The 13,399-nt window shown below is 43.9% G+C and overlaps 1 protein-coding gene across 12 annotated transcripts in view; it reads left to right on the top strand.

The window, feature by feature from the left end:
* magi1b (membrane associated guanylate kinase, WW and PDZ domain containing 1b) overlaps positions 1 to 13,399 on the top strand; it is a 510,580-nt gene that overhangs the window by 306,195 nt on the left and 190,986 nt on the right. For all 12 annotated transcript variants that reach the window (XM_041191217.1, XM_041191208.1, XM_041191207.1 and 9 more), the window contains exon 2: positions 1,626 to 1,742. In XM_041191217.1, coding sequence (XP_041047151.1) covers positions 1,626 to 1,742 — 117 coding nt within the window. The remainder of the gene's footprint in view (positions 1 to 1,625; positions 1,743 to 13,399) is intronic.

Here is a 13,399-nt window from a genome sequence, read left to right as displayed (position 1 = left end):
TGTCGTAAAATTCTGCCCAAAGAGAATGCAACTTAGCACGTCCTGTATTTGAGAATTGAGTTAACCAGTTGTTTGAGGTTTTTTGCCCGATTTCCTCCTAATGGACCTAGTAATACAGTTCAACCAGAGTAACATCTCATACTTGAAGTGGATTTCTAGTTTTTAAGAATTGTTGTATTTTTGCATTTTCAGGAACAGCATTTCAATAACAGAAACCAACGTAATCCAGATCCATTAGAAGTCATAAGATATAATTGCATCTGGAAATTCTAATTTTATCTCACAAATGGAACAATGGCCTGAATTTTTCCCTCGTTGGGCGAGCTTGGCGGGAGCGGGCGTGGGTGGTCAGGGACCCGACCGTCGCCTGTGATCGGCTCCGCACCGCGATTTCACGTGGGCAGGCCAATTAAGGCCCGCCATGTGTGGATCGCAAGCAGTAGCGCTGAGCACTACCTGTGTGGACAGGGGGTGGGGAGGGAGAGCGGGCCTGATGCAGTTCACGCACCCGCGTACGCGCACAAGAGTGCTTCAATCTCCCTGAGGCACAGAGCTGCCTCGGAGATTGAAGCGCTTTTTAAAAAAATAAATAAAGACATTAAAAACTTAATGAAACATGTCCCCTCATGTGACTGGGCCACACGCGACGGGACATGTTTTTAATTTCAAAATAATGTTTTTATTTAATTTGTATTAGCTTTAGGAAACCTCATCCACAAAAAAATGTAAAGGCCACTTGGCCTTTTCACCTGCCCGCCAACCATTAGATGGGATGGGCAGCATAAATTTCAACTTAATGAGCTCGTTAATAGCTTTAATAGGCCTTTCAATTATCGGCGGGTGTGCATCCGACTCCGACACGTGCCCGCTGAACAAAGTATTGCGCGAGTGTGCAATGACGTCGGGATGCATGCCCAACATCATCACGCAGCATATTACATTCATACATGTTGGGCACGCACCGCACGCCGAACGTAAAATTCTGGCCAGTGTTTTTTGAGGGGAATTCTCCAGGTGACTATGAATAATGGTTATCAAAACAAACATTTACCTGTATTACTTGTTAATTAATATTTATATTCACAAATATTTTGTAGTGCACTGTTAGCACAATCTATGGTAAGAAAGCATGATTAAGATTTTTCTAAATGATAATATTGTCAAACTTTTCTCATGTCATGCAATGAGCTCTTATCTCATAGCCGCCATGAGTGATTAGTTATATAAATGTAAATGCATCAACATTCCTTGGATTCAGGCTTCTGGCTGCATGGTCACTCTTCAAATTGGGCCTCTTTCATTTTCTAAGTAATTTAGTAAGTCCTCTTGCTGTATTCATTCTTAACATTTTCGAGCAGTGTTGTGAAATTCAGCACTTTAGAGATGATTTGGAAAAATTTATCAAATTTAAAATCCAGTCATGTTTTATTTCCATATATTATGCAAACTGAGCATCTTGGGCTTTTTGATACTTTGATCCAAAGTGACCATTCATGTTGAAATCTTCACTGTTATATGCACATCAGAGTCCTGTCAGTAAGCCAAGCACAAATAGAGCTGCATGAGAACAGTCTTCCGTAACTATACGTTATGCTTTCAACTAACTACAGTTTACTTTATTGCAGGAAGCAAACTAAACAAAGACCTACGGCACTATCTCAGCCAACGATTTCAGAAAGGATCTGCAGATCACGAATTGCAGCAGACAATACGAGACAACCTTTATCGACATGCTGTACCTTGTATGTATAACAAACTGCTTGGCTTTGAGCTTTAATTTGAACCTCTTACTCTTGTGGTACTGTGATGATTTTGGTTCTCTTCAATATTAATGATATTCAGCTGTTACATTTTGTTTTACTTCTGTTTCCTTCAAAAATAACAACTCCCCTTTAAACCATTCTGGAACTATTAGGACAATTACCGGCAATGGATGTAATGTGAGGAGGAACTGGGTCTTTTAAGATGCCTTTTCTAAGGAAAGGGGAAATTGGAAGGCGAATGACATTAGCAGATACCTGGGAGCAGGTTATCTGCTCACCTCAGTTAGAAATTTTCTAGGGTACAACATTCCTGTAAACATTCCAAATGTCTTACATTCACGACTGTGTATATTTCTCAATATCCAATTATATTCTAGTATAACCCAGGGATCACAATAGGTCCAACTTGTCACCTGGATATCATGTCTTTCTGAGGTGGGCTTCCTCAATCTTTCCAAAGGCAGAATGAGAAACGCCTAGTCAGATGTGGCCAGATAAAAAATAAAATGCGAAAGGATGCTTTATTTTACTGACTGTACACCATAACAGTCACAACAATCCCCCCTCTCTGCTAACAAAATGAGAATGAATAATAAATTATGCAGTCTTTTGTGGGCTAGTTGACTTGTTTTTGGCAATACTTTTCTTTCTAAACAACTTATAACTGCAAAAATAGGCCTTTTGCAATGTAGCTTCCAGTTCTGGACTGAATCCAGGAACTCAGTATTTTGTATAAAAACCTGACTGACTGCCTTTGTGTTCTTTTATCCCTGTTCTCCCTTTGTACAGCCAATGGGAAGGATGTTCCTATGATTTTATCGCTGTTCAGTGATTTGCCAGTAGGCATGTAAATCAAATCAGCTCCTACCCCACCTCCTTGCTGAGTTGCAGATTTAAACAAAACAGCTCCTGTTAATCTCAAAATGAATTGTATGAGGTTGAAAGATATGGTGAACTGCCACAATTCACAAATTGGCTCATCTAGCTTTAAAAGAAATCTTCTATGACTGCAGTCAGTGACTTTCAAACAGAAAGGATACTTAAACATAACTCAATATTCCCATGAAGAAAAAATGGTCAAAAATCTCTAAATGTGACAGCATTTATCTTGCTCTTTTAACTTAGAAAAATATCCCAAGAAACATTTACATGGGCATAAGAAAAATGGCTCAAACAGAAGAAGGGGGTTTAGATGGAGTGAACAAATGCTTGGTCCAAGAAATGGGTTTATGAAGACCGGAGAGGGGTACTAGGTGAAGAGGCAAGGGGATTTTGGAAGGGAATTTCAGAATATATGGCTTAGGCAGCTGAAAACTTGGCCACCGAGGAGGTGGTAGCATAGTGGTATTGTCCCAGAGACCCAGAGTAATGCTCTGGAGACCTGGGTTCAAATCCCACCAGATGGTGAAATTTGAATTCAATAAAAATCTGGAATTAATAGTTTGATGACTACAAAACCATTGCTGATGGTCGTAAAAACCCATCTGGTTCACTAATGCCCTTTAGGGAAGGAAATCTGCCTACAACAATGTGGTTTGCTCCTAACTGCCCTCTGAACAAGGGCAATTAGAGATGGGCAATAAATGCTGGCCCAGCTCTTGACGCCCACATGAACAAATAAAAAGGAAGCCAAAGAAACAGAGATGTGCAAGGGTCTGGAGTCAGAGGAGTTGGAATCTGTAGCAGTGGTTCTTTCAAGTAGCACAGCAATTAAAATTAAGATGACTAATTGGTTTGTGATTACTTTTAACCCTATCTGTGAAATGTTCAAGAATCTACTTAGAGGAATTTTTTGTGTCTATATTCTTTCCTTTGCTCCTGATTACCAAGGTGCTCAAAAATATTTGAAAACCATGATGATCTTAATTGCTATAATTTTGAACTGAAGCCCTCAAATTGCTACATCTTAGAATTTTGCCTCTTAATTGAAGCTGCTGGCAAAGATCTGCCCTCTGTATTGCTTCAAACATTGGTTGTTGGAAGGGACAGAATAAATGTTCCAGATCCACTGTGGTAAATCTTAACACTATTATTATCTTTAGAAAAGCTGACACTTAAGGGAAGGAAATGTATTCTGTGCTGAAGCCCAACCGTCTAACCTTTAGCCCTCCATTTACAGAACATTTCTGCAGTTACTAATTTGCTCAACTGCACCCTCACCTCCTTCTTTGATTCCCTAGTCCCCAATAAAACCTGAATTCTCTCTCACCCCACTGTGGCCTTCATCTCCACTCTCTTAAGTCCAAGGGACACAGACTTGAAAGGACATAGCGGACAGCTGGTTTAGCCATTCACTGCCAGATCCGATTGGACCACATAAAGCTCTATCAGGTCTTGTTTTTGTCTGCCAAAACTCCTCACTATTTCAGAATCATCTTAGAATGCAAAAATAATCCACCCGGCTTCTTTGCTTGACTGCAGATTGACTTCTTAAACCACTCTCCCCTGTCCCCTCCATCCTCGCCTCCAATTACAAGTGCATGGAATTCTTTGTCACTATAATCTGGACCATCCAATCAGCTGCCTCTGTCACATCCCTCGCTACCACTAGCCTATCAGACCAGACTTGCTCTAAGGCTCCGCCTCCCTGTAATAACCCGGAACTTGCATCTCTTTCTAGTTTCTATCTTGCCTCCCCTCATGCCCTCTCTGAGCTTGTCTTGTCCATGAGACCTATCTCCTGCTGTCTCGAAACCATTCCCACTGAACTGCTGACCATCCAAATCTCCCATCCTGATCATGATGTTTGCTAATATTGTAAACAGCTCTCTCACTCCAGGTGTTCTACCTCTCTCTCAATCTGCCATCATCACCCCTCTCAAAAAACCCAACCTTGACCTCACCGTCTTGCAAATTGCTGCACCATCTCCAACCACCCTTACTTCTCAAAAGCCTTTGAATGTGTTATCACTTCCCCAATCATTCCCATTTTCCCAGAATTCCAAGGTTGAAACTCTTGAATTGAGTTTCCACCCCTGCCACAGTACTGAAAACAGCTCTTATTACTTCCTATGTGACTAACAAGAGTAAACTATCCCTTCTCATCCTTCTCAACCTGTCTGCCACCTTTGACATGGTTGACCATGCCATTCTCTTCCAATACCTATCCACCCTCATTTTCACCTGCTCCAGCTTGGTCCCAGTGTATCCAATGGTAGCCAGCGTATCACTTGCAATGGTTCTCTTCCTGCTGCTGCACCATTGCTTCTGGATTCCCCATGGATCTATCCTTGGACCCTTCTCATTTCTCATTTGCATGCTGTCACTCAGTGACATCATCTGAACACTGCTTTAGTTTTCACATGTATGTTGATGGCTCCCTCGCTACCACCTCTCCCAAATCCTCCACTGGTGCTAAGTTATCAGACTACTTATCTGACATCCAGTCCAAAGCCATCGGGTGGAATCGCCCAGTCCCGTTGGCAATGGGCGTCATGGCGGGGGAGGGGGGGGCAATTTGGCTTGAGGGGCAGAAATCGTTTCATGCCAGCATGAAATCACAGTGGGATCATCTGATAGTGTCTGCCATGGCGGAACTTGAATCCTGCTGGAGGCTGGCACGAACATGATTTGCATCAGAGAAATGGGATATAAAGTATGGCCTGACCGAAATCGTTTCCCACGCCAAATTTACCATTACGCCAGTGGGAAAGCATGCCGACCCAGAACACGTCTGGACAAATGAGATGTGCAGAAGTCAGGACTCACCTTTAGGGTCTTGCTCAGTTCGCAGACATCCAAGGAGCCCTTGGAAGATGCTGGAGCCCTACAGCTACCGGACCCTGGAGGAACACGTGCATCACATACTGGGTGGATCCTCATGGACGTGGCTCTGCTGCAAAACAGCTCTCGGGAGTGGGAGGTCTCCATTGATGCAGTGGGTCTGCTTCGGAACATCATGGTCTTGGTCATGCGCTGCTACGGATGATCGGTGAAGGGGTGGGAGAGGAATGTTTAGGTGGGTGAGATTGGGAAGGAGCAGGAGGGAGTAATGGAGGAGAATGCTGCAAGCAAAGAGGTAGGTTTAAGGGAGGGAGTTCGGAGAGGGGAAGATGTTCAGGTGGAGGATGGAGTAAGTTGCGGGGGAATGTTTAGGTTAACATGCAAGGGCCAGGTCTGTGGAGTTAGTGACAGCCTCCTGGAGAGTGAACTGAAGATAGGTGTGGTAGGAGGAAATGGTGAGTATGAGAGGGGGCAGAGGTAGCCGGTCAGGTGGGAAAGTGAGAGTGCGTTGGAAATGGTAGAAAGTACAGCAACCGTTGTTGGTGGGGACATGGAGACAGACACAGACCTTGGGAGTGGGAAGGAGGAGGCCAGGGAGGTCAACATAGGTGGGGGTGGTATTCTCAGGAAGATAGAGAATATGCACGTTCACATGGACATCCTGGAATGATGAGGGCTAAGGGTTGGTAGGTGATGGTAGGGCGGTAGAAGGTGATGCGAGGGGGCATCCACAGTGACCAGCAGAAAGGTCATGGGTGACTGGGGGAGGTGAAAGGACGGGGGAGCTGACAAGATACTTGACCACGACCATGGTTGCCGAAATCAAAAGTGAGTGGAGCCTCGTGTTGGGTGGGTAAAGGTGCTGCACGGGATTGTGATCAGTGAGTTGGCGGAGGTGCAGGTCAGCTCAGATGGACAACGCAAGCAGCATTGAAAATGCTTGGGACAGTGAGATGAGTGTGATGGTTGAAAGGCGTGCATAGGAAAGTGCTTGCACGAGGCTCCGAAAAGCCCTGCCACACACACACTTCTCCCTCCAGAATGACTTGTGGTCTGTTTGCATGCAGCTTAACTGCAAGTGGGGGGCAATGCAGTGGGAGAACTTGTGAAGTCTGTCAATGAAGCTGAAAGACAACAATACACTTTATTCAGTGAGAGTGAATATATTTTCAGATTACAAAGTGACAAAATGTGTTCACCCGTGCAACCATGTGTGATCAGAATTTCTTAACTTTTCTCGGCCTACCACTTCTAGGTGCTGCCCTGACATCTGCAGCAGGGGTGGAGACAGCCTGTGCAATGGTTGGCCCTGTTGTCTCTGATTACTTCAGCATACATCCTCTGGAGAGTCGAGTCCTTGAGGGCCTCGGCTTACTTTGGCTGTCCTCCTATGAGCCAGCTGCTTCTGCTGCAGTGACAGAGGACAAGGCTGAGGGGGTTACAGGCAATGGGGACTTGGAGGGAGAGGAAAGCCTCTGAGATCCCTGAGTGGATGATCCAGGGGTGTCCAGCTGCTGCTGCTCCTCCCTTCGGGTGCCCAAGGACACTGGCCTGACTCCTTGAGGGGAAGGAGCACCTGGAGGGATTACAAGGTGCCCTGTTTCCCTCTCATTTTGCCATTGCAGGAACTTGCCCATGGCTACCACAATGAAGTGCAGGTCTGCGCACATCTCCATGTTCTGCTGGACCAGGATTTCCATGGCGTCCGTCATTCTTTGCATGGAGACATCCATGCGCGCGCATGTGGGCACCACTTCAACAGAGAGCAGGCAGGAGCACTCCTCTGACTCACATGCCACCCTGTTGAGGGCTTCCAACAGCTCTGCATGATGTTCTCCTGCCTCCTGGTGACTCTCCACAATGAGTTGGAAGGCCAAATCCAGAGGTTCACCATCTGACTCTGACCTCGTGGATGCTTCTTCCCCAGCAGCCCTCTGGGGAGCTCGGCTGACCCGGCCTCCTACTGTGGGCATGTGTCCATGTGGTGACCAGCGGAGTTTGAACTGCTCTAGATCTAGGTCCCACTGAGGTATGTCCCTCTGCGCTGCTGGGGGGTGTCTGTAAGCGCTGTGACAGGACTCCCGGGCTGCTTATTTCCAGCTCTTCACTGGAGGAAGTGGCCCCTTGGTTGGAGGTGAGGACCTGGAGCTGAGTGGCTGGCTGGATGGCTGAGGGAGTCAGTAGTTTGGCAGAACTCCCTGTGAACCAAAGTAGAGATAATTAGTCCTCCTTTCCCTAGCTACTGACTCCATATCTCTCCCTGGCAACTGTCAAACACTACACCAGATTGTTCTCTACCCCGCGACTTAGCTTCTGACCACATTCTTGTGCCATCGCTGAGATTTCCACCTCCATTACATGGCCTAGCACTGCCCTTGTTTCAGCTTATCTGCTGCTTAAACCCTCAACCATGCCTTATTAGACTTGACTATTCCAACACCGTCCTGGCTGGCCTCCTAAATTCTACCCTCTGCATTTTTGAGGTTACCAAATTCTGCTGTCTGTGGCCTTGCTCGCTGACTTACATTGGCTCCAAGTCAAACAACGTCTTAATTTTAAAATTCTCATTCTTGTTTTCAATCCCTCTGCGGCTTCACCCCTTCCTATCTCTGTAACCTCCTGCAGCACCTACAACCCTCTGAGATATCTGCACCCATTGAATTCTGGCCTGTTCAGTATCCCTGATTTTATTCACTCCAGCATTGGTGGCCATGCCTTGGGCTGCCTAGGCCCCAAACTCTGGAATAATACCCTCTGTCTGTCCACCTCTCTACCTCATTCTCCTCCTTTAAAACCAATCTCTTCCCTCAAGCTTTGGGTCATCTGCCCAGATATCTCCTTACATGGCTCATTGTCATATTTTATTTGATAATGCTCCTGTGAAACACCTTGAGACATTTAGTTAAAGACACTGTATAAACTATGTTGTTGTTGACATTACAACAGTACAGTAGATTAGTGGCTGTGAAATGATTTGTGCTGTCCTAAGGTCATGAAAAGCATATATAAATTAAATACTTTATAGGACTGATTGTAATCTTCCTCTGTGTCCAATGAGAATGAGTGTGTGAAGTCGAGGTGCGGGTGGGTTAGAATGGAAGCAGTGCGGGACCTCATTTTCATATAGTTTTAACTCCTGAGTTTCAGGAAACCCACGCAGTTGTCTTGTATTCAGAAGTCAGGTGTAACATGTGGACCCAGACTAAATTTTAATTGGCAGTTGCAAGTTCAGCAAGGCACCACATGGGGCAAATTCAGAACTGGGCCAATAAGAATAAGTCACATTTGTGTTTTAAGTTTCTTTGTGGGCCAGGAGGAGCAGGTGTGTTACACAAATAAACTTCGATTCTCCTTTGCTCTGAGCCACCTCTTCTGCATGGATTGCAACCTTATCGACCCCCTCAACACTGCTCCAGTTAACTTCATTGAGTTCTGGCCAATGGCCAGCAGCCACGCAATTTCCTGTTCTTGCCCACTGAGTCCATGTCATTCCCCAGGTGCAGCGGGAATCATTCCTGTAATTTTGTAATGAAAATCTGGGCATTTATATGGCCTGGGCCATTGGCAACCATTGAAGTGAGTATGCTGTTTGATTGGGATCTAGATGGCATTTTTCTGGGGATTGCGTATTCTCTTAAAGTTAGCTGTTCAAGTCTGTAGTTTCTTAAAACCATCACACTTTATTTACAGCAAGTATTTACTCTTTTGGACCTCTACGCAAGGTTGGAGTGTCTCTTCCTTCCACATCTCTCTTACTTCTCAGTCATGTGATTTGACATTGTTATCACATCAGGTCTGCTTCCGATGTTAACCCTTTACATCTTCCCAAGTCTTTATCCCCATCGTATTTACACGCTCCTACATCTCCCCCCCATAAAGCGTCAAACTTCACAGATTAGTCTCTAAGGTGCCTTGATCAATCTTCCTGATCTAATTCTGATCTCCTTTTGAGGTCCAGGATATTCTGTACGCTCTCCTGTCAGTGAGAGTGATCTTCTCCTGGGTAGCTGAAGAGCTAGTAAGTCTTTCTTTTTCTTCATCAGGATGTGAGTAGTAAGCCTAAGTTTCTATTGGCTTTCTCTCCAAGAATATTAAGGCGCTATGATTACTCCTGGTCTGTCTTAATCCTGTACGATCTTGGTCATGGAGCTTTCTCAATTATTGTGCCTTTCTCCTGTTGGCTCAGACCCATGCTGTCTCCCCAGGCTTCAGCACTGGCAACTCACTTGCTATATGCCTATGATTAAAGTTCCAAGTCTGGTTGCTTCTCTGTTCTTCCTCATGCTATTTTACACTCTCGTGTTCATTTGTGGTGATATTGGGTTTGAATTTTAGTTCTAGAGATGGGAGCTGTGTTTTCAATCTCCTACCCATTAGTAACTCTGATGAGAAACCATTTTGTCATGGTGAGCTTTTATAACTCAAGTTAGATTAAGGTCTTTGTTTTTCTTCGATAAGCCCTTGACGGCTCCTACCCTTCTTTCAGCTTCTCCATTTGCTTGAGGATAGCAAGATGAACTGGTTACATGAACGAATCCATATTCATTTGTGAAATTGTGGAATAGCTCATTAGTAAATTGAGGCTCATATGCCACTATGATATCCGGTATGTCATGTGTTGCATGAATTCTCTTGAAGAATTAGAGGGCTGCTCCAGATGTGATACTATGCAATCTGTTTACTTCAATCCACCAGGAGTAGTAATCAACGACAATAAGGAAGCTACTCCCCCTAAGTTCAAGTTAGTCCATTCCCAGCTGCTCCCATAGCCTTGATGGAATAGTAGAAGGTAATAGTGGTTCTTGCTGTTCTTGGCTGTTTACGGCATAAGCAAAGCAATTATAAAATCATTTCTTCTATAGAGCGAATAATGCCTGGCCACCAGGCTGATTGCTGTGGGCTCGCATGGCATTTTGCTTGGTGAAGTTTTTGAAGAATATTAAGCCGAAGTACTCCCGGTATGACAATTTTCTCATTGAAAGCTAGTAGTTATCAATGACAGTGAGGTGCTTGTGCTGTTCAAAGTACTGCCTTGGTATCCGATTAGTGGGAATATAGTCTGACCATTTTTCCAGACAATATTCTTGGAATTGCAGACATTCTTCATTTCGTTGTTGGGCTTGTTTTATTTCCTGCAACTTTTTTTCAGTAGCTGGTAAGTGCTGAGTGATTAAGGATGTATATGCTTCAACCTCTTCAATGAAATGTAAATCCTCTTGTTTGGTTCTTTCTGATGCTATTATTGACAGTGTGTCTGCCATTGTTGGATACGTTCCTTGTACATACTATGTGATGGATCATATCTCATAAATCTTAGTCTGAACTGTTGGATTCTGGGTGGCATTTTCGCAATTTCTTTCATGTTCAGAGGGGTGTCTAGTGGTTTATGGTCTCTTTCAATTCTGAAACGTAATCCCATAACATAGTCTGAAAATTTTTCACACACTCACATTGCTGGCTTTTTCTACCATGGCTTATCATTGTTCTGTTTCTGTTAGTGACCTAGAGGCATAGTAGACTGGTCTATGCTCGCCATCTCTCGGCTTTTGAAATAAAACTGCCCCCAGACCTATAGACGATACATCTGCTGTTCCAATGGTCAGTAATTCTGGGTTGTAATGTGCCAAGATTTCAGAAGAGATTAAAAGTTGTTGAAACCTTTCAAAAGCATTTTGCTGGTCCACATTCCAGCTACACTGTTGACCTTGTCTCAACAGCTGTCTCAGGAGCTCATTGAGCCCTGCTAAGTTTGGTGGGAACTTGCCCACTTGATTGACCATCCTGAGGAATTTCTGAAGTTCAGTTACATTCCTGGGCTGTGGACATTCTCGTGATTACTTTTGCTTTTTGTGGATCAACTATGATTGCAGTGGTTTGTACTATGTGACCTAGAAACTTGATCATAGGTTTGGCAAACTCTCATTTTTCATTCAATGTTAGGCCTGCATCCTGTAAGACTCTCAGGACTGCTCTGACTCTGCGATGTGAGACATTGTTCTCTGGAAAAATTCTGGAGTGGACACTATACCAAAGGGCAAACTATTGAAATAATAACAACGAAATGGGGGTTAAATGTGGTCAGCAATCTAGATTTTCTGTCCAGAGACAGCTGCCAAAATCCACTGTTGGTATACAATTTGGTGAATAATGGACTACTTAAGCAATACGATCTATCACTGATGATGTGATAGCAAGACAGAAGGTTGATGACAGTTCCAACTTCTCACAAAGTCATCCTTCAAGCTTTCAACTCTTTTTTCAGCACCCATTGGGATTTAATGATAGAGAAGGCTGAATTTAATAAAAGAAGTCAAAGCCAGGGAAAAGCATGGATTCGTTCATCAATGATCTCTATAGGCTGACAGGGAACTACGATTAAAGAACCTTAAAGGCTGAACTGATTCACGACTGAATCATAATCTTGGCTAGTTTGGTAAGGTTCTCATCCACTGAGGCCATTGGGTGGATCACATGTTCCACTGATTTGTTTAGTTGAGTTAAATCCATGCAGATTCTTATAGATCCCTTTGGGTTGGGACTAACTATTCCTGAACACCGTTTTGTTGACATGGTGATTGGTGGATAACCCCTTGCTCCTGCATCTCTTCAGTTTCACTCTTGACTTTGTCCAGGAGTGGATGAGGGACGTTCCTTGGTGTAAAGTGATTGGTTTAGCATCAGCTCATATTGTGATATGGTACTTCGTCTTTAACTTCCCTGGCCCTGTAAATGACTTTGGAAATTCATTTTGAAATGTACTGTATTTCTCATCAGCAACTTCATTCACTTTCTAGATTAATTTCAGTTTTAGGCATGCCTTTCTGCTTAGTAGAGAGCATTCTTGATTTTTGAACACACAAAGACCTTCAAGGATTTCTTGGTCTTTATATTTCAGCTTTGCCATGAGCTGGCCTTTGCTTTTTAATATTGTCCCACAAGGACCTTTTAATTTAATCAGTGAAGGTTAGAATGGGATCTGTTTGAGCCATTTAAGTTCATCTGATAAAATGGAACCCCTGCTCCTATGTCTAGTTTAAACTCTGTGGAGTATCCATCCACTTCAAATTTAAAACTCCAGTATTTATTTTCAGTATCATTTACCTCCCCCAGGAAGGTTAGTTCCTTTGCTTGTGGTTCTTCCACTTCTTGTATGAGGCTCTGTTTTAAAATATTCTCCATCTTTTCACAAGTTTTCAGCATTTTTGAGCAACAAACCATTTTGAAATGGCCTACTTTTCTACAGTGGAGCTCTGCCCCTCTCTCCCCACCGGACATTCTTTACACTTGTGCGGTCTGTTCCCGCCACACCGAAGACATTTCAAAATGACAGTTGGCATGCTTTTCCCCATTTTGGCAGGCTCAGGCTTACAAACTGAATGGTCTCAACTTGGCCTTTTCCACAGTACCTCTCCTTCCCCGTGAACAAACACTTGATTCTGTTTCCTGAGTTCTGTTTGCCTCGCTGTTTGCCCTGCAATTTGCACTGCTTTTAACTAGTGTTAAATCGCCCCATCTGTAAGAGATCTGACAATGCTTTGTCCAGGGCGCCGACTATGATTCAGTCGTGAAGCAGCTCAGCCTTTAAGGTTCTTTAATAGTAGTTCCCTGTCAGCCTACAGAGATCATTGATGAACGAATCCATGCTTTTCCCTGGCTTTGACTTCTTTTATTAAATGCAGCCTTCTCTATCATTAAATCCCAATGGCTGCTGACAAAAGAGTTGAAAGCTTGCAGGATGACTTTGTGAGAAGTTGAACTGTCATCAACGTTCTGTCTTGCTATCACATCATCAGTGATAGATCGTATTGCTTAAGTAGTCCACTGACCTGTCTTTCTGATCTTTCTGAACTGAAGCAGTTCTGTACCTTGTGAACCTTTTTCTACAGTTGTCCCAGTTGGGGCCTGTTGCAAGC

This window comes from Carcharodon carcharias, chromosome 7 (genome assembly GCF_017639515.1).
Source record: "Carcharodon carcharias isolate sCarCar2 chromosome 7, sCarCar2.pri, whole genome shotgun sequence".
Lineage (NCBI taxonomy): Eukaryota > Metazoa > Chordata > Chondrichthyes > Lamniformes > Lamnidae > Carcharodon > Carcharodon carcharias.
Note: the sequence above shows the minus strand (reverse complement) of the source record. Positions and strands in the feature narration are given on the sequence as shown.